The sequence below is a fragment of the Miscanthus floridulus genome, unplaced genomic scaffold (genome assembly GCF_019320115.1).
Source record: "Miscanthus floridulus cultivar M001 unplaced genomic scaffold, ASM1932011v1 fs_577_1_2, whole genome shotgun sequence".
NCBI classification, from domain to species: Eukaryota; Viridiplantae; Streptophyta; class Magnoliopsida; order Poales; family Poaceae; genus Miscanthus; species Miscanthus floridulus.
In genome coordinates this window covers 1-20,119 of record NW_027096961.1, presented here as the reverse complement: position 1 = coordinate 20,119, position 20,119 = coordinate 1, and the positions used below count along the sequence as shown (strand labels likewise).

Sequence of the window (20,119 nt, the reverse complement as noted above, 5' to 3'; positions counted from 1 at the left end):
ATTCGAAATAGATATAGATATTAAATTAGATTAGATTTTAGACATTAGATTAGTTATAGATATAGATAGATCTAAGTGCTAATTCCCTTTTATGATGTGTAGCACATGAGCAATAGGTATTCGAAGAAAGTTGGACCTATCTTGCCACATAACATAAATATGTAATTATTCAAAGAATATTTTGTTTCAGATATTATCACTGAGCTCAATATATATGGCCCAATTATAGCAGATGTGAGTGAAACAAGATAATATGATTTTTACTTCTGTAACGTTGAGAAGGTGCATATATAATTCTTTCAGAAGTTGAAAGTTTGAAAAAAAAAAGTTTACTTCTTCGACTCGAGTAACAAAAGAAAGAATTTTTTTAAAAGTAAAATTAAGGTCTTTGCTTTTACTTATAGCATTCTTTCTTTTACCTAAAAGAAAATCTCAAATTAAAGCCATGAAAAAGTAGCTGGCAAATCCAAATTGGAACTAGCTTAATTCATTACAAGCCTTTGCACAATTCACCTCGTGATGTTACATGGCAAAAACAAATTTTGAGGGCACCAGATAGTTAGTGAACTAGTCGTAATGAAAACAAGCATGCAAGGTGACGAGTCAGCACTCACCAGTGACGTCACAAAAGATCTTATTATTATGCTTCTTAGAATAAAAGCTATAAATAAAACCCCGAGTATATCTCAATGATTTTTTTTTGAAGAACATTTTTTCTAATAATGATAGAACATTTTTACGTAGAGGAACAATGTTCCGAGTTTGGGTACAAATGCTCCATGTTTAAAATAAAAATGTTCTAGATACATGAGAAAATAGTTCTAGGTAGAAAAGAAAATGCTTTATTTTTAGAAGAAAAGTGTTGTAGCTTCGCTAAATTTTCAAGTTGAAGACAAAATGTTTCTAGCTTCGTGAGAGGAAACGTCCCAACTTAACAAAAATAAAAAAAAATCCATTTGATATTTTTCAATGTTCTGATAAATATTACTATTATTGTATCACTAATTTATAAAATAAAAATAAATATGTTCCACTAGCCATTTGCCATGTTCCAAGTAATAAGAAATAAGAAAAGACACGAAACTGCAAAAATAATCGCGTGGAAAAGGAAGGGCCCAGGAAAAGCACGGCCCAGGTAAAGAACGGCCCATGAGGGTGACAGCCCCACCCCAACCGCCGTTCACCCCGCCCCGCGTTCTCTCTCCCTCGGCGCCGGCTCGCCGCCCGCCGCCGCCGCCCACGCTCCAGCCTCTAGGTGCCAAGGTCTTCGTGGGGCCCTTCGCCGGCGACTAACACACCACCACCATGTACGACCGCCCCTTCTCTTCCCTTCCTGCTCTACGAAACCTAGCACTAAACCCTAACTGTTTGGCTATCTGTATTCGGATTTGATCCAATTACAAATGTGGTATATGTAGTATTATGCCAACTAACTTTTCTTTTTTGCAAAAATTATCGGGTGTACATGTGTACACCCATGCCCTTTACTGGGTCGGCACCTGGCCCAAGGGTGAGCATGGAGATCACCAACGAGATGCTCAAGAGCATGGAGGTCGGCCTGGCCTGCCAAGACTACGTGAGTAGCCTGTTTTCTTCTTCATCACTCCAATTCATATGCTTGACCACGGACAACATAACCTTGTTGCCGCCCAATAAGTGGTGAAATCAGCGTCGAATCAAGGAACCTTAAGTTTTCAGTGGTGAGAAATCGGCTTCATTTGCTAAAAGAGGCATTTGAACACATCACATTCTTAATGGCCGCATATATAGTTAAATTCCCAGGGTAGAACATAGTACAGCTTGAACATTGAACAGCCAGAGCATGCCAAATGTTGCTTCATTTCCCCTGCTCGCAAATAATTATCAAACTCAGTCACTCTCTCTTTCCAGTTCCTCTCGAATTTCTCCTTCGAAGCCTATCATTATTGCCATGAATCGAGACATGTGTCAGCCCTGTCATACTTTGGTGATGCCAAACTTGAAGAAAATAGTGGTGTTTGGATTGCAGTGATGCCAAAGCTTGCCGCGTTTGTCATTTTGACATGTAGGACTCAATTATCATCCAATATTTCTTTACTAGAATATAGCAAGGGGGGCATTTTCTTTTGTAGATTTCATAGCATGGAAGACAATAGTGAAAATGGTCCCCAAAATTGGTGCACGGTTTATGTGTGATCCTTTGAAGCTAGATGATCCAAGAGTTCGACATTTAATGCTGCTGATTTGGTAGCGCCACTGCATCAGTACTATGGCCATTTGCGCAGCCAAAATTTTGGCAGGCAAATGGCTTCCATTCGCAAATGAACAGGTGGACAGCTTGTCGTTAGCATTGTGCACACCAATTTTGGCAGCAATCAAAATGCTAGCCAAATTTCTTTGGTGTTGCCAAACTTGGTAAGGCTCGCGGGGATCCAAACCAAATAGCCCTCGAGAATCCTATGCTGCCGCAGCCAAGCAGACGCCCGCTAGTCCCTCCCCTCCTCTCTTCCAGCCGCTCCTCACGCCGCCACAGCGCCACTGCTCCTTCAGCCTAGTTGAGGAGAGATCCATCCATCCTGGCCTGGATTGGCTGGTTCCTTCTGCTGGTGAGCACTCCTTCCTTTGCTTGGATGGATTCTGTTCTTCTTAGAGTTGGATTCCCACTCATTTCTTGCGGATTCGCTTACAGCTACAAATCTGAATCCATCCATCCCGACCTCGATTGGTTCGTTCTTTCTATTGGTGAGAATTCCTTCCTTGACTGGATGTATCCAGTTCTTCTCATGGTTGGATCCTCAGTCAGTTTTATCATGAATTTCTGCGCTGCTACTAATCTGAATCCATCCATCTATGGTTTGATTTAGTTCTTCCTCTTCTTCAGTTGCCGAGGCCATATTCTTGGTACCTGATTGATTAGTCGCAGCTTATTTTCCAAAGATTTTTGGAGGGTTTGCTGCCATGACAAGTCCACCCAGGGTGAGCATGGAGATAACCGACGAGGTGGTCAAGAGCATGAATATAGGGCTGATCTTCCAAGGCTATGTAAGCCTTTGTTATTCTCCCAAATTAGAAATTACCCATGGCAATTGCCTGCTGGAAATTAAACTATTCTACACCCCTGAGGTCCAAAAATTCTTTTTTTAGAGAAATCAGTGCTGAGTTGATACTTGAGTTGACTTGCTTTTCTTATTAAATTTACTTCACTTTCTTGAGGGAGTTCAGTTTAGACTGCTGCATGAATGTGAATGCAAGGGCTTGGAAGGTGCATTGGTTCCTATATATTGCCCAAAGGGGTTTAGCCGTTATTTATCGTGTTACCATATGCGGTGGTGGGATTGGGGTTCATGTTCTTTAGCTGTACTGGCAATTTTCTTGATATAATTATGTATATGTCATAGCGCAAAATGAATAGAATAGTGTGCCCTTGCTACCATGTGACAAGTTTTAAATTTCCAATTAGCTTGGCATGTACTAGTGTGATGTCCGACTGGAGCACCCAAGTATCAGTGCATCGTAATGGACATAACCAGTTTAAAAAACATAAAAAAAAATGATTTCATGGTGTGTTTTTATGACTTCAAAGACTTGTTTGACTTATATCTTTGTTGCATCCCTTTCAAATGCACATCTCTATTTAGAGAACTGCTCAATATACACTGACATACCTAGGCACACTATACTCATTTGATTCTTTTGGTGTATCATAATTATATTTCAGAATGGCAGAATTTGTTCTATGGATTTTCACAGCAAGGCTACCAACTATCCCGTGACAGCTAGTGATGATAAATCAATCCGTCTATACGATACCCAAGATGCAGTGTGAGTGCGGATCATTACTCTGTCTTTGGACTTTTATATTTGAGTAAAGCAAATAGGGTCAGTATTGAAAAAATTTTGTCATAAAAGATGCAATTTCTTACATTTTAGTAGTTCAGTAGTTGTTTTGTCTAGTTGGCATGTTCACTGATGTTCCGTAGAATTTACTCTTTATTTTCGGTTTCCTAACAATAATACTGCACCAATGCAAATTCTTGTGTATCTTTATCAGTTTATTTTAGTGACTAATATTTGAAACTTCTGTTCAACTTTAGTATTCTACACAAGAAACTTTCATTTATGGCAATGATTCAGTACCTTTGTGTAGTGATTTTTTTTTTCATTCTAAACTATTTCGTTCTTTGTGATATGTATTGTTTTTTTCACTCATGTAACTTTTCAGGTGTTTGAATACTATTAATAGCAAAAAATATGGGGTTGAACTTGTGTGCTTCACTGATAACCCATCTATTGTCTTATATTCGTCGAACAATGGCTGGGATGTTAAGTCCTGTCTTATGTCAACTTAAAAATGATTTATGTCATGTACTGAGAAAAAGTAATAATGCAGACTCTCTGCGTCTACTCTCAATGAATGATAACCGGTTTATTAGATATTATAAAGGTCACGTTGACAGGTATGCCACACTATCTTACAATAAATTATGTTAAATGTCGCCTATGCTAATACTAGTGGGGGATGCTAATGTGCTTTGTCTTGTCCAGGGTTGTCTGCATCGCACTTTGCTCTGGAAAAGAAAATTTTCTCTCTTGTTCACTTGATCGTACCATTCTCTTATGGGATCATCGGGCTGAAAAATCACAGGTAAACTAATGATGCTGCACACAGTTATCACAGGTAAACTAATGATGCTGCACACAGTTATGTGACACGAGATAAACTCCAGATTCTGCTTCACTACCTGTTTACGATCAACTTAATGAAATGCAGTTTTCGATGAGGAAGGCTATTTTGGATTTCTCTTCTCTTACTACTTGTTCCCTGTTGAACCAACTCCTTGAATCACTTGGAAGTTGGAACCCAAAATGTATCATTGTTGCAACTGAATCATTAAAGCCCTTGTTGTTGTGTACTGTATTTTTTGTAAAAGTAAAAAAAATGGATATCGAATTCAGGACATTCCTGTAAAAGTAAAAAAATGAAGTATCTTGGGCTTGGTCATTTTGTTTAACTGAAATCCGCAACATCTACTTCCTCCAGTTAAAAATATAAGTCGTTTTTAGGATTCTTTTAACTCCGCCTATGTTGTTTCAACATAGCAGGTCCCAAGCCCTGGTAAAGGAGGAGGGTTGTGATAGGCGTGGCGAGCCAACGTTAAATCTAGCCATTCTAATGGAGATGAAACCCTAAAGAAAACCGATTGCTTCTGCTGGGTTTCAACTCTAGCCTACCCTAACTTGTTTGGGACTTAAAGGCTTTGTTGTTGTTGTGTTGTTGTTGTTTTTAGGATTATTTTTTTCTGCTTAAACCTTTTTGGCTTTGACCATAATAAATATATATATAAATGTATGTAGATTGAGCACATAAGACTGATGTTACTGGATTTGTAATGAAAATTCGTTTATGATAACACTTTTTATATAAGGTGACCAATTTTCACAGTATTTTCTAGTCAAAGTATCACATTAGAGTCCTGTAGCTTTCCTAGACAACTTGCATTTTGGATCAAGAGGGATCATTTAGCATTGGTCGGCATTAGTTGAATTACCATATATTGCTGGTGACTAGCAAAATCATGTCATGTTTTTTTCAGGGCTCACTGCATGTGCAAAGGCGGCCTACAGTTTCATATGATGACCAGGGCATGGTATTTGCGGTCGCCTATGGTGGTCGCATAAGGATGTTTGATACTCGAAAATTTGGAAAGGTAGTTTTCATTGAATGTGCTGTTTGACATTTAGTGTTGAGCTCTTCTAACTTGTTATTATTATGTCCATAGGGGCCTTTTGAGACCTTCTCTGTCGGTACTGATGATTCAGAACCCCATGTCATAAAGTTCAGCAGTGATGGCAGGCAGATTCTGTTAACCACTAAAGCTGGGCGTGTTCATGTGCTAGATTCATTTGAAGGCAATAGCGTAAGCATGCAACCTACTAGTTTATATCATGCATACTAGTTCTAGTATCTTTTTTTTTCCTTTCTTTCTTTCTTTCTTTCTTTCTTTCAGATTGCAACGTTTCATGCGAAGCCAATACTAACCAATTCAACACTGGAGGCATCATTCTGTCCTGAGGGAAACCATATCATATCTGGTTAGAAACCATTCCTTATTGCCGTTGGCAGTCATTGCCATCTTTCTGTTCTACATAGCAATGCTTCATCTTCTCTTGCAGGATCTGGTGATGGTAGTGTTTACGCTTGGAATGTTGAGAGCGGAAAGGTGCAGAAGAACATGTCATGTTGATATTGAAACTACCTATATGTTATATATCTGTTTGACTGATGTACGGTCATTCTTGGACATCAGGTTGCATGCTGGGAAAGCACAGATACCAAACCACCGCGGGTAAGGTGGTCTCCAGGATCCTTGATGTTCGTGACAGGAACAACAGAACTGTCCTGCTGGGTGCCGGATCTGTCCAAGCTGGAATCCTTCACCATCACCCACACCGACACCGAGTAGATGCAAATGATAAGAGGTGGACTGCTCTTGCAAGTCCAGCTCGTCTCTGTAGACTCTGCCAATCTGCCGTGTGGCTGGTTGACGCGACTCAGTTAAGAGTAGGCATAGCAGGATATTGTCTAGCCTTCTTCTCATCCTGTTACAATTCAGTGACTCGATCTTAATTAGGTCATCAGCTGTGAACGACGAACAACAGGCTATAGCGGAGCTTCTGAATGAATGAGTTGTGATAATTGACTCAGTTAAGAGTAAGCAGTAATAATTTTGTCTTGTGTGGTGAGAAGTATGTTGCACATTAGCATATTTATTACTATTGTCATGTTCGCTTGGCTGATAAACCATGGCTGAAAGTACGGTTGGCTGATTTATTGTGAGAGAAAAATACTATTCGTTGGCTGAAAAAGTATGACTTATAAGCCAAGCGAACAGGGCGTATAAAAAGAGTTTCCTTAAGTTTTGAATTATGATACATTGATACTCTATCTAGGCGCAAGAAAATATCTTTTTTTACTGCCAAACAAAAAAAAATCTAGTTTGGATTGGATGAGGTATCCAGTTCATGTGTTAAGAAGCCTTCGATCTTGCTGGGCTAGGCCGGCAACTTTACGGACAAATAGTTTTCCTGGTCTAGCGGCTGCAAAAGCAAAAGGCCCAGGCAGGTGAAAGTGAAACACTTTCTCCCTCTGTTAATCTCTAGTATCATCTATATGTTTTAGGCTTGTTATCGATATTGTCGGTCCTCCCTATACCAAAATTCTGGCTCTGCCTCCGGGCGAGGCCAAACTTGATGAGCGGCGTGTGGAGCTGGCGCAGGTGTGCCATGGAGGCACGTCGCGTGTGGAGGAGCGTGAGGGCAGGGTCGGAGGCAATGAAGGCGGATATGGAGGTGGAGGAGGGGTGGTCGAGGTGAGCGGGGGGCAACCGTTCAGTGGCACCATTGCCATCCTCGTTCTTGCTTGGCTCTGGTTTTGGAGTTCCCCGACCCTGACCTTCACGATGGTGTGCTCTCTGTCTCTGATGGTGCTGCCGTATCTCCTCGGTGGCCTCCTAGATGGCGTGCTTCCCAACATCCCCGAGGCCCTTACCTCCCCAACGGAAGTTAACGTGGAGTTGACAGAAGTGCTAAGCAGCTAAAAAATTACATCTTTTGATGGTAAATATCTTAAGCTGGTTCTTTTGATGCTATATATCTAAAGATGGGTTCTTTCGATCGTACGGAACCAATTTTCCCATCTTTACAAAGCTTTTTACCTATGTGCCAATATAAAAGATCAAAATTACTTGTGTACCATTGGAAAAAAGAAAAGTTCTTCCGTACCCTTGCACAATCTATGGATTTTCACAGCAAGGCTACCAACTATCCCGTGACAGCTAGTGATGATAAATCAATCCGTCTATACGATACCCAAGATGCAGTGTGAGTGCGGATCATTACTCTGTCTTTGGACTTTTATATTTGAGTAAAGCAAATAGGGTCAGTATTGAAAAAATTTTGTCATAAAAGATGCAATTTCTTACATTTTAGTAGTTCAGTAGTTGTTTTGTCTAGTTGGCATGTTCACTGATGTTCCGTAGAATTTACTCTTTATTTTCGGTTTCCTAACAATAATACTGCACCAATGCAAATTCTTGTGTATCTTTATCAGTTTATTTTAGTGACTAATATTTGAAACTTCTGTTCAACTTTAGTATTCTACACAAGAAACTTTCATTTATGGCAATGATTCAGTACCTTTGTGTAGTGATTTTTTTTTTCATTCTAAACTATTTCGTTCTTTGTGATATGTATTGTTTTTTTCACTCATGTAACTTTTCAGGTGTTTGAATACTATTAATAGCAAAAAATATGGGGTTGAACTTGTGTGCTTCACTGATAACCCATCTATTGTCTTATATTCGTCGAACAATGGCTGGGATGTTAAGTCCTGTCTTATGTCAACTTAAAAATGATTTATGTCATGTACTGAGAAAAAGTAATAATGCAGACTCTCTGCGTCTACTCTCAATGAATGATAACCGGTTTATTAGATATTATAAAGGTCACGTTGACAGGTATGCCACACTATCTTACAATAAATTATGTTAAATGTCGCCTATGCTAATACTAGTGGGGGATGCTAATGTGCTTTGTCTTGTCCAGGGTTGTCTGCATCGCACTTTGCTCTGGAAAAGAAAATTTTCTCTCTTGTTCACTTGATCGTACCATTCTCTTATGGGATCATCGGGCTGAAAAATCACAGGTAAACTAATGATGCTGCACACAGTTATCACAGGTAAACTAATGATGCTGCACACAGTTATGTGACACGAGATAAACTCCAGATTCTGCTTCACTACCTGTTTACGATCAACTTAATGAAATGCAGTTTTCGATGAGGAAGGCTATTTTGGATTTCTCTTCTCTTACTACTTGTTCCCTGTTGAACCAACTCCTTGAATCACTTGGAAGTTGGAACCCAAAATGTATCATTGTTGCAACTGAATCATTAAAGCCCTTGTTGTTGTGTACTGTATTTTTTGTAAAAGTAAAAAAAATGGATATCGAATTCAGGACATTCCTGTAAAAGTAAAAAAATGAAGTATCTTGGGCTTGGTCATTTTGTTTAACTGAAATCCTCAACATCTACTTCCTCCAGTTAAAAATATAAGTCGTTTTTAGGATTCTTTTAACTCCGCCTATGTTGTTTCAACATAGCAGGTCCCAAGCCCTGGTAAAGGAGGAGGGTTGTGATAGGCGTGGCGAGCCAACGTTAAATCTAGCCATTCTAATGGAGATGAAACCCTAAAGAAAACCGATTGCTTCTGCTGGGTTTCAACTCTAGCCTACCCTAACTTGTTTGGGACTTAAAGGCTTTGTTGTTGTTGTGTTGTTGTTGTTTTTAGGATTATTTTTTTCTGCTTAAACCTTTTTGGCTTTGACCATAATAAATATATATATAAATGTATGTAGATTGAGCACATAAGACTGATGTTACTGGATTTGTAATGAAAATTCGTTTATGATAACACTTTTTATATAAGGTGACCAATTTTCACAGTATTTTCTAGTCAAAGTATCACATTAGAGTCCTGTAGCTTTCCTAGACAACTTGCATTTTGGATCAAGAGGGATCATTTAGCATTGGTCGGCATTAGTTGAATTACCATATATTGCTGGTGACTAGCAAAATCATGTCAGGTTTTTTTCAGGGCTCACTGCATGTGCAAAGGCGGCCTACAGTTTCATATGATGACCAGGGCATGGTATTTGCGGTCGCCTATGGTGGTCGCATAAGGATGTTTGATACTCGAAAATTTGGAAAGGTAGTTTTCATTGAATGTGCTGTTTGACATTTAGTGTTGAGCTCTTCTAACTTGTTATTATTATGTCCATAGGGGCCTTTTGAGACCTTCTCTGTCGGTACTGATGATTCAGAACCCCATGTCATAAAGTTCAGCAGTGATGGCAGGCAGATTCTGTTAACCACTAAAGCTGGGCGTGTTCATGTGCTAGATTCATTTGAAGGCAATAGCGTAAGCATGCAACCTACTAGTTTATATCATGCATACTAGTTCTAGTATCTTTTTTTTTCCTTTCTTTCTTTCTTTCTTTCTTTCTTTCAGATTGCAACATTTCATGCGAAGCCAATACTAACCAATTCAACACTGGAGGCATCATTCTGTCCTGAGGGAAACCATATCATATCTGGTTAGAAACCATTCCTTATTGCCGTTGGCAGTCATTGCCATCTTTCTGTTCTACATAGCAATGCTTCATCTTCTCTTGCAGGATCTGGTGATGGTAGTGTTTACGCTTGGAATGTTGAGAGCGGAAAGGTGCAGAAGAACATGTCATGTTGATATTGAAACTACCTATATGTTATATATCTGTTTGACTGATGTACGGTCATTCTTGGACATCAGGTTGCATGCTGGGAAAGCACAGATACCAAACCACCGCGGGTAAGGTGGTCTCCAGGATCCTTGATGTTCGTGACAGGAACAACAGAACTGTCCTGCTGGGTGCCGGATCTGTCCAAGCTGGAATCCTTCACCATCACCCACACCGACACCGAGTAGATGCAAATGATAAGAGGTGGACTGCTCTTGCAAGTCCAGCTCGTCTCTGTAGACTCTGCCAATCTGCCGTGTGGCTGGTTGACGCGACTCAGTTAAGAGTAGGCATAGCAGGATATTGTCTAGCCTTCTTCTCATCCTGTTACAATTCAGTGACTCGATCTTAATTAGGTCATCAGCTGTGAACGACGAACAACAGGCTATAGCGGAGCTTCTGAATGAATGAGTTGTGATAATTGACTCAGTTAAGAGTAAGCAGTAATAATTTTGTCTTGTGTGGTGAGAAGTATGTTGCACATTAGCATATTTATTACTATTGTCATGTTCGCTTGGCTGATAAACCATGGCTGAAAGTACTGTTGGCTGATTTATTGTGAGAGAAAAATACTATTCGTTGGCTGAAAAAGTATGACTTATAAGCCAAGCGAACAGGGCGTATAAAAAGAGTTTCCTTAAGTTTTGAATTATGATACATTGATACTCTATCTAGGCGCAAGAAAATATCTTTTTTTACTGCCAAACAAAAAAAAATCTAGTTTGGATTGGATGAGGTATCCGGTTCATGTGTTAAGAAGCCTTCGATCTTGCTGGGCTAGGCCGGCAACTTTACGGACAAATAGTTTTCCTGGTCTAGCGGCTGCAAAAGCAAAAGGCCCAGGCAGGTGAAAGTGAAACACTTTCTCCCTCTGTTAATCTCTAGTATCATCTATATGTTTTAGGCTTGTTATCGATATTGTCGGTCCTCCCTATACCAAAATTCTGGCTCTGCCTCCGGGCGAGGCCAAACTTGATGAGCGGCGTGTGGAGCTGGCGCAGGTGTGCCATGGAGGCACGTCGCGTGTGGAGGAGCGTGAGGGCAGGGTCGGAGGCAATGAAGGCGGATATGGAGGTGGAGGAGGGGTGGTCGAGGTGAGCGGGCGGCAACCGTTCAGTGGCACCATTGCCATCCTCGTTCTTGCTTGGCTCTGTGGTTTTGGAGTTCCCCGACCCTGACCTTCACGATGGTGTGCTCTCTGTCTCTGATGGTGCTGCCGTATCTCCTCGGTGGCCTCCTAGATGGCGTGCTTCCCAACATCCCCGAGGCCCTTACCTCCCCAACGGAAGTTAACGTGGAGTTGACAGAAGTGCTAAGCAGCTAAAAAATTACATCTTTTGATGGTAAATATCTTAAGCTGGTTCTTTTGATGCTATATATCTAAAGATGGGTTCTTTCGATCGTACGGAACCAATTTTCCCATCTTTACAAAGCTTTTTACCTATGTGCCAATATAAAAGATCAAAATTACTTGTGTACCATTGGAAAAAAGAAAAGTTCTTCCGTACCCTTGCACAAAACTTCTTTTTCCTACGTGCCACTTCCGTCTATTTTGTCGGTAACAGCAGCTAATGACCAGCAAAAATGACGTTTTTGGCCTCAGTTGTAGAATGCATCAAAATTTTCGTTCTTTCCTCTGGTGCCATTGTAACCGTCTGTGTTGCAAAAAAAAAACTTCGCTTTTCCCTCCGTACCACTATGACAGCTTGCGTGTGTGCATATGAAAAATTCCAATAAATATAATAAATTTACATTGCATCCAAAAATTCGACAATTGCGACAACCGAAATATATAAGTGTTTAAATTAAATAAAATACATTCAGACATAAATCCAAATTTATCATCCACATGCACAGTCAGCTTGATTACAAAGTCAAGTTTGTTTCTTGGCTGATCGACATCAGAGGCAACTCCAACTCCGTATCTCCCTCGCGAAGGATCAACAAAGGCACAAAGTACCAGAAGACAGGAACCGAATAACGAATCACTTCAGAGGCCATTGATCGTTCACGCGGCGGCATCACCCAATGAAACTACCCCGCATGCATGCTGTCGCTGCCGTTCACGCGGCTGTGGGCGTGGCCATGATGCTCTTGCGGGCCACACTCGCCTCTCTTGGAGAGGTTCCGGAGCACCCCGGCATAGGCCACACGCGCCCATGGTCACGGCCGCGTTCGCGACACCGTCGTCAGTGGGAGCAGCACCGCGCACACGTACTCAGTCGGGGGCCGCGCCATCGGACTCGAGCCCGTGGCACAGGTGGGGGGCACTCGACTCCTGTGTCAAGGACGGCCGCGCGACGTCGTAGGATGCAAGGGTGGCCAGCGCGCGCCACGGCCTGTTCGCGGAGGTTCCCACGCGCACAGCCTCCGGTTCCGACGCCCAGCGCCTGCTCCCAACCCGCCTCCTGCTACGCGCCCAACGCCCGGCTAACCGCTCCTCCACCACTGGCCACCGGGAGTTCGGGGATTTATAAACAATGATGGGCAAAAGAGTAATTTCAGATCCAGCTGGCAGCCACCTTTATTAAAATCAAACGGTAAGGTAAGGGGAGTGCCACGTAGGGAAAAGAAGATTCGTATAAGTGTGTAGGATAACATTTTTTTTGCCAATGGTATACAGTTAATTTTGAGCTTTTATAATCGCCACGCAGATTAAAGGCTTATCTTTAGAGCATCTCCAAGAGTATCCTATTTTTCTTCCTAAAAACATATTGTTTTTCAACTCCTCAAAAAGTATTGGAAGAAATAAACGAAGCCATCTCTAAGTGTTTCTAATAATTCACTCCCAAAACATCAAAATTCTAGTCTCACGCACCATTTTGTTGCCGACAATTTTTTTTCCAGCGCGCGAGATCGTACGGCCAAACAGGCGTCGCTTCTCCGTCGCCTGCGTGTGGCGCTGCTGGTTCTGCCAATCGTCAGCCCTACAAGCAGTCCCTTGCAAGCAGAGCAGCCGGCCAAGAGCATTACTTTAATACACATATATACACGGCATCAAATCTAATTTAATTTGATAATGCCAATCTACTCTGCTCGGCCATGCGCCCATGCCCCAGCAGGCGGCTGCCAAACCCCTGCGCCCCGTCGCCGGACGTGAAGGAGAAGAGGTGGTATTTAATTCTGTTCTTCTTGGTGCACATATTGTCCCACCCGGCAACGGCGAGTATCCGCGCGGCAAGGTCATCATTGCTTCCGCTGCCAGAGAGATCGTAGCCAGCGAGAAGGACGTACGTGCACAGTTTCCCCATGGTCGCTCTCGATTGTGGTGTTGGGGAAACACCCATGCGCGTGACTACAATGCGCGTAGTTTTACGCGCGGAGGTGGCCGGTTTGCCAAGCGATAAAAGATTGGGGAAGAAATATAAGGTACTTTTGGATATGAGTTTTTCTTTTTTTTCCCCTGAAAACATAGATGGGGAAGAAATACAAGGTACTCTTCAAGATGAGTTTTTCTTTTTTTCCCTGAAAACATAAATGGGGAAGGGATACGGGGCGCTCTTGGAGATGCTCTTATTCTCTAATTTTTCTCCTAAAAACTTATAGTTTGGCAACTCATAAAAAGATATTAGCAGGAGAAAAGATAGTCATCTCCAAGAGTTTTTAATAAATGACATCTAAAAAATCAAATTTGAGGCCCACATCATCTCCACGCTGGTTCATGACCGCTATCGGCTCAGAGGTGGGCACGAAGCGGGTCTCCATGCCGGTGTTGGCGAGGAAGCCCGGCATCGGGTCCGGCAAACCCTGCGATCGGTGACGGCGACACGAGATGCTCGCTCTGCTCTTCGTCAGTGGCGACGGCAGCCGCTAGGGTCTTGTCGTACTCGACAATCGGGGTGTCGGTGTCTGTGGCGTCGGCGCGGGGGACCATGGGCTTGTTGCTAGCCACATCCCCGCGAGCACCCGCGACGACAGGCTCCACACGACGTCGGCCCGCCACTGCACTCTCGCCCTCGCCTGCGCCATCGGCGTCGTCGCCCTCTTGCCGGCGCAGGCTGGCCCGTGCGCGAGCATCCACTGCATTGTCGTCAGCTTCTGCCTCTCCGCGCCCCAGCTCGCGCTCCCGCCGCCTCCGGACGGTGGGCACCTCATCTGCACACCCCCCACGTGCAGGCTCAACACCTTGAACCTCCCGACGCTGTAGCCCACCGTGCCCAACAGCCTCGCCGATTGCACCACAGCGACCATCAGCGCGCCCACCGCCTCGTACCGCCGCCACGGGTCACGCACCTAGATGGCCGCCACCAGCGTGATGCGCTCGTCCGAGCCACCTGCAGCAGACTTGGACCACTCGTCCGACGGCACCAGTGAGTCGAACACGCTCGTCGTGTCCCCCGCGGCCGCCGACACTTCGAACTGTGCGTCCTCGTCGGCCATCTCGGCCTGGACCGCCAGCGCGTCCATGGCCATGGGCTCCAGCTTCTGCAGGGAGAAAGCGAGAACTTCGTCGAGCGTCTCCGGGTCGTCACCCGCGGTCCAGATGCCCGTGGATAAGGCCATGGCGAGCTTCCGGACCAACCGCACGGACCGCGCGACGCTCGAGCTCGCACGAGGGACGGATATGCACGACGGGAGCAACGCGTAACTTTACGCCGGTTGGGGTGATTTTTTCTAAGTCCTAAAAATCTGAAATGATATATTAGAAATTGTTGAAGAGAGATTTTGTCTTATCTTACTTAAAAACCAAGGATTATAACGAGATTTAGGGACATCTTGTAGATGCTCTTATATCCCAGACCCATTCCCATGAGCTATCCAAACGGCACCTTCGCATTATCTCTCTCGTGCGCCTCGCAAGGTAAGCCATGGCGGCTAGGCCTCGAGCTCCTCGTCCGCCTTGTATGTCCTTCCCCGTCGAGGCACTCGTCGATTTATTTCCCCGTCTCGCTTGCTTTCTTCTCGCCCATCAGGCGTTCACTCCTTCTTCGGTAGAAGGAATCCATGGCGGCTAGGGTTTGATCTGTCTTTTGCTGCTCCCTGCGTCACCAGGTCGCTTTAGATCCATTCGAAGAAGCGCGAGCCCTCCAAGAAGCAGGAGATCTGCAGGGAGAAGTTGATCTGCAGCGGCCGCCCCCATTCTGTCTCGCCAAGAACGCCCAGGTACCATCGTCCTAGAGCACGTCGTCACTCTCCAGGGCCGTGTCTTCGCCAATTGTCCTGCCGTCCGTCGTCGTGGTGAGTCTCCATGTCCCTTTCCCCTCTATCTTTCCCAATCTTGGCTCCATTGTTTCTTGTTAGATCTGTCGTGGGAGAAGTGGATCTGCAACTGCAAAATATTATTTCTTGATAGATCTGTTGGTCTTCATTTCTCTGCACTCCCGTCGAAGAATTGGAGGAGCAGTTGGGGACGACCGACAAGGCGCAGCAGGAGCAACGAGGGAGAATGGGAAAGGAGAGGTGAGTGCCCGGCTCTGTTCGTGTTCCCGTTCTTGCTTCTTGGACTTGCCTGCTCCTATAGTACTTCAGATTGCACGCTATTCTCTTCTAGGCTATTCTGGAATTTCTGATTTCATCGTGGATTACATGCAGTGTAGTATAGGGTGTGCATATTATTTAGTTGAGTTCTTAATCTTATGTTCAGAGTTGTATTTTTGTACTGATAGTGTAACCAAAGCCTGAATGTCACCAGTCACTAGTAGCATCAATGTCTTTGTCGAGTGCCAATAATCACTTGATACATAAGGCTTAGCTAACCCACAAGTGGTCAGGTGTTAATTTCGTGTGCACTTTTACAGAATAAATGTATCAACATATGTCCAATACAAGTGGGATTGCAGGAGAGCACTCTGCTGTTCTTTTTAAAAAAAAACACCTTGGTCAGGTGTTAGTAAGCTTTTTCCGGGAGACATTTTCTGAGATAGTGCTCTATGTTCATTAGTAGTAGTGTAGTTCAGTTCTGATTGATGTGTTGTGTTCATTACTAGTAGTGGCTGCTGATTTCTTCCAAAATTAAGTTGTCAAAGCTTAACCCAGTCGAATGATTTCCTAGTGCATGCAATAATTTTGTGTTTGCCGTGCTTGGAACCCTGTCCAAACCTTTGTTCAGTTATGTTGTCTTGTCTGAATATGTTTCAAGTTAAAGAATTAGTATGGTTATTACTTCGGATGGATGTATGCTCTCATACCCTTTAGGGATCTGATACATTAATTAATTGCATGCCTATCTTCAGTTAACTATGCGCATATTATACTATTTTATATATTTGTTATGTAGTTTCAAGCGATGCTGGTCTGCTCAGCATTATTTCTTTGTGCTGATTTCTGCAAAAATTATGACTATGCATTCTTGTTTGTTTGGTGTTTCTGAAACAACAGTTTTCAGAAACAGCAACAACTTTATTATCTGTTTAGTGTTTCTGAAAATGCATATCTATGGTGTATTTCTCTGTGGTCAAATGTCCATGTCCTAGAGATCATCCATTAATCAAATGCATCTCCGTTGTCTTTGATTCTAAGGATACCGGGGACTTAAAAGCCATGACCACAAACATTTTTTTTGAGAATATGCACTTTTGTTTATTTAATAAGAAGGATGAAGTTCCAAAATGGAATACAACGCGAGCCCATTGTAGAGACACACCTCACACCCAATATGGGGGGCTGACCTTCATATATAGCCAATATGGCTGGGTATACAAGGAATACAATCAAGTATACATAGCAGGTGCTAATTATAGCTAATCACATATAGACCTACCTAATACCCACCCGCAGTCTAAGCGGGAGGATCCCGGACGCATAGACTGGACCTGAATTCAGTACACAGTTGTACACAGATATACAGGAAGGCCCTTGGTCATGATGTCTGCGAGCTGGTGAGAGGACGGCACATGAAGAACCCAAACTTGTCCCAAGGCGACCTTCTCATGGACGAAGTGAATGTCAATCTCAATGTGCTTCGTGCGACGATGATGAACGGGGTTGGTTGTCATGTAGACAGTGCTAACATTGTCGCAGTAGACAACCGTCGCCGAAGCAATGGAGACGTGGAGCTCCTGCAGGAGCTGGCGTAGCTAGCAACACTCGGCCACCACATGAGCAACAACACGATACTCTGCTTCTGCACTGGGGAGACCATGGTCTGACGCTTGGAGGACCAAGAAATCATATTGTCACCGAGGTAGACACAATAGCCGGAGGTGGAGCACCAAGAATCTAGGCAGCCAGCCCAGTCGGCATCGGAGTAGGCGACCAGTGACTGAACAGGGTCGACACCGATGTGGAGGCCGAAGGAGAGAGTGCCCTTCAGGTAGCGTAGGATCCGCTTGATCATCGAGAGGTGCGGCTCGCGAGGATTATGTATGAAGAGGCACACCTGTTGAACGGCGTATGCCAAGTCAGGACGAGTCAGCGTGAGGTACTGGAGCGTGCCAGCAAGGCTCCGGTATGTGGACGGATCAGCAGCAGGAGCACCGACGGTTGCGGATAGCTTGGCCTGAGTGTCAACAGGTGTCGACGTAGAGTGACACTTAGCCATGCCGGCGCGTTGAAGAATCTCAACGGCATACTGTCGCTGGGATAAGAACAAGCCGTCGGCAGAGCGAGTGACGGAGATCCCGAGGAAGTGATGGAGTGCGCCCAGGTTAGTCATGGCAAACTCAGAGTGGAGGCGCCCAATGACCTGCTGAAGAAATGCCGTCGAGGATGTAGTAAGCACGATGTCGTCGATGTAGATGAGCAAGTAGGCGATACTGGTCCCATCTTTGTAGACAAAGAGGGAGGTGTCGGAAGTCGAGGCTCCCTTTTGCAGAGAAAGCTCCCCGGGGGCCCATTTTTTCATCAAAAAAGAAAGTTCCCTTGAGCCGACCAGTGGGCGGATGACAAGGACAGGATTGCACCACGACGAGGCCGTCCGTTTCCCGTCCTTCTCGCTGCAGGCAGGGCTCGTTATGCGGAGGGCGGGGATGCCAAGGAGGCGGAGGGAGGCGCAGGAGGTATGTGTAGCCGTCACGCTCGAGTCAAGTGGGCGCAACATCCAAGTGGATAAACGAGTCATGTTGAGGCGAGCCATGACGTTGATGTGGGCCTAATGGGCCCCGCCTGTAGCGAGAGGGACGTGAAACGGATGGGCTCGTCATGGTGTAATCCCGTCCTTGTCATCCGCCCGCCGGTCGCCTCAAGGATACTTTCTTTTTTTGATTGATGAAAAAATGGGCCTTGGGCCCGGGGAACTTTCTCTGCCGAAGGGAGCCAAAATTAGCTGAAAATCGGTGGCGCAATCTGAAAACTGCAATCCAATTTTGCGTGGGCTGGTCCAACTGCGGCTTGGGCCTCAAATTGTGCCTTTTTGTTTCCTGTGCGTGAGGATGCGTCAGCCCGTCCCCGCCCCATTGCTGCCCCTTGCTCATCTCAACGAACGACCCTCCTGCACGCCATCCATTGAGCTGCCACGGAGGGACTCGCCCATTGCAGTCGTCGTCATCGTCTCCCTCCACCTCCTTTCCCGGCGTGCAGCGGAAGAGAACCTGTCCACTCTTCAGGGACTGGTTGCATTTGGTGGTAGGAAATCCTAACTTTGCAGAGTTCGATTTTTCTCAGAGTTTTGTTTTCTCCCGCGAGATTATTCGCTCCTGTGAGCAATTAAATCTAAATGTCTGTTTCTCTCCATCGGTACCTTGGGGTTTGTTTGTTGCTTGGTGGAGTACTGATTTGGTTGTCAATCCATCCGCGGTTCTGTTGACCTCGATTAACCTCTTTAGCACGCGCTAGGTCCATCTCAGTTGGTGCCGTAGGCTTTGGGTGCCGGTGCGGTTTAAGTTCCAGATAAGAAAAAATGGGGGTTCAACTGAACCTTACGCCCCTCTGTTCATTTCGAATTACTATGAATCTATGGCTTGTTTGTTGCATTGATTGAAATGGTCTAGATATCGTATTGGGTAGTAGCTTTACACATTCAGGAGAATCATGTGACGTCTAGTGGTAGTGAAGGTTTTGCTGCTAGCAATTGTTTCTTAGTCTTGGTTGTAATTGTGTTACCATAAGTCTCCTGTCAATGATCCTGGAATGGTGCGCTTCATGGGCCCGCGTTGTACTCCATATTGGAACTTTATCCTTATTAAATATACAAAGGTGCATATTCTAAAAAAAATTTGTCCGTGGTCATCGCTTTTAAGTCCCCAATCTCCTTAGAATCGAAGACAACAGAGGTGCATTTGTTTAATGGATGATCTCTAATGACCATAGAGAAATACACCATAGATATGCATTTTTTTTCTTCCAAGTGGTTTTGTCCATTTTCCTTTCTTGTTTACCCGTTCTTGATATAGTATTGTTTTGCTTTGTAGGGAGCACAACTCGAGTCTAAAATATTCAGATATTGCTAAAGATGTTGGGTCATGGTCTAACTACTGATCCCTCAAGAACCTTACGATATCCAGTTACTTCAATGGTATCAAGTGCACCCTTGGGGCTTGTTTCTTCATTGAGTTTCAACTGGGGATGCAAGGAAAAGAACAAATTCTTCATCGATGTGGATAGGTATGGTTTCTTACACTTCTTGCGTCTCAGCCTCCAAGCTTTCGTCTAGTGTCTGCTGTGATTGAGAAATACAATTTCTCATCCAAATCCTTCAATGCAGATACACGAAGTACAGTACTTTTTTCTGTTATGCGCCAAGAAATGCCAGAATCACACCACTGGCAACTGCATCATTTGGGGATATGGCTGATTCTTCAACTTGTGAGTATTTGCTACCCATGTCTATGACAAGAGAATCTTACATAATTAGTTTATATACACTTGAGATTGTTTGGCACTTTTTTCATATTGAATTTCAATAAACCTGATGTATGGTTTTCTAAGG

General features: G+C 44.0%; 3 protein-coding genes and 1 long non-coding RNA gene across 5 annotated transcripts; 3 read left to right on the top strand and 1 right to left on the bottom strand.

Moving 5' to 3' along the window:
- Positions 1 to 1,162: 1,162 nt before the first annotated feature.
- LOC136532316 (protein ANTHESIS POMOTING FACTOR 1-like) lies at positions 1,163 to 6,712 on the top strand. The gene is made up of 11 exons (XM_066524924.1): positions 1,163 to 1,576; positions 2,861 to 3,021; positions 3,698 to 3,801; positions 4,202 to 4,306; positions 4,359 to 4,436; positions 4,525 to 4,624; positions 5,574 to 5,687; positions 5,760 to 5,897; positions 5,988 to 6,072; positions 6,154 to 6,200; positions 6,288 to 6,712. The coding sequence occupies exons 2-11, from the start codon at positions 2,938 to 2,940 to the stop codon at positions 6,441 to 6,443; spliced, it is 1,011 nt and encodes a 336-aa protein (XP_066381021.1). The 5' UTR covers positions 1,163 to 1,576; positions 2,861 to 2,937; the 3' UTR covers positions 6,444 to 6,712.
- A 1,062-nt stretch (positions 6,713 to 7,774) lies between these two features.
- On the top strand, positions 7,775 to 10,771 carry LOC136532317 (protein ANTHESIS POMOTING FACTOR 1-like). 2 transcript variants are annotated; one of them, XM_066524926.1, is made up of 9 exons: positions 7,775 to 7,860; positions 8,261 to 8,365; positions 8,418 to 8,495; positions 8,584 to 8,683; positions 9,633 to 9,746; positions 9,819 to 9,956; positions 10,047 to 10,131; positions 10,213 to 10,259; positions 10,347 to 10,771. In XM_066524926.1, exons 1-9 carry the CDS (start codon positions 7,775 to 7,777, stop codon positions 10,500 to 10,502), a joined length of 909 nt encoding a protein of 302 aa, XP_066381023.1. In that variant the 3' UTR covers positions 10,503 to 10,771. The 2 variants fall into 2 exon arrangements, with proteins under 2 accessions (XP_066381023.1, XP_066381022.1); XM_066524925.1 differs by lacking the exon at positions 8,261 to 8,365 and having other exon boundaries at positions 8,429 to 8,495.
- A 6,301-nt stretch (positions 10,772 to 17,072) lies between these two features.
- LOC136532313 (uncharacterized mitochondrial protein AtMg00810-like) lies at positions 17,073 to 18,328 on the bottom strand. Its single transcript, XM_066524921.1, has 2 exons — positions 17,393 to 18,328; positions 17,073 to 17,330 (listed from the first exon to the last, which is right to left on the bottom strand). The coding sequence occupies exons 1-2, from the start codon at positions 18,326 to 18,328 to the stop codon at positions 17,073 to 17,075; spliced, it is 1,194 nt and encodes a 397-aa protein (XP_066381018.1).
- Positions 18,329 to 18,702: 374 nt separating this feature from the next.
- Positions 18,703 to 19,948, top strand: LOC136532314 (uncharacterized). Its single transcript, XR_010778209.1, has 3 exons — positions 18,703 to 18,816; positions 19,602 to 19,794; positions 19,895 to 19,948. It is a non-coding gene; the product is annotated as an uncharacterized lncRNA (long non-coding RNA).
- Positions 19,949 to 20,119: the final 171 nt, after the last annotated feature.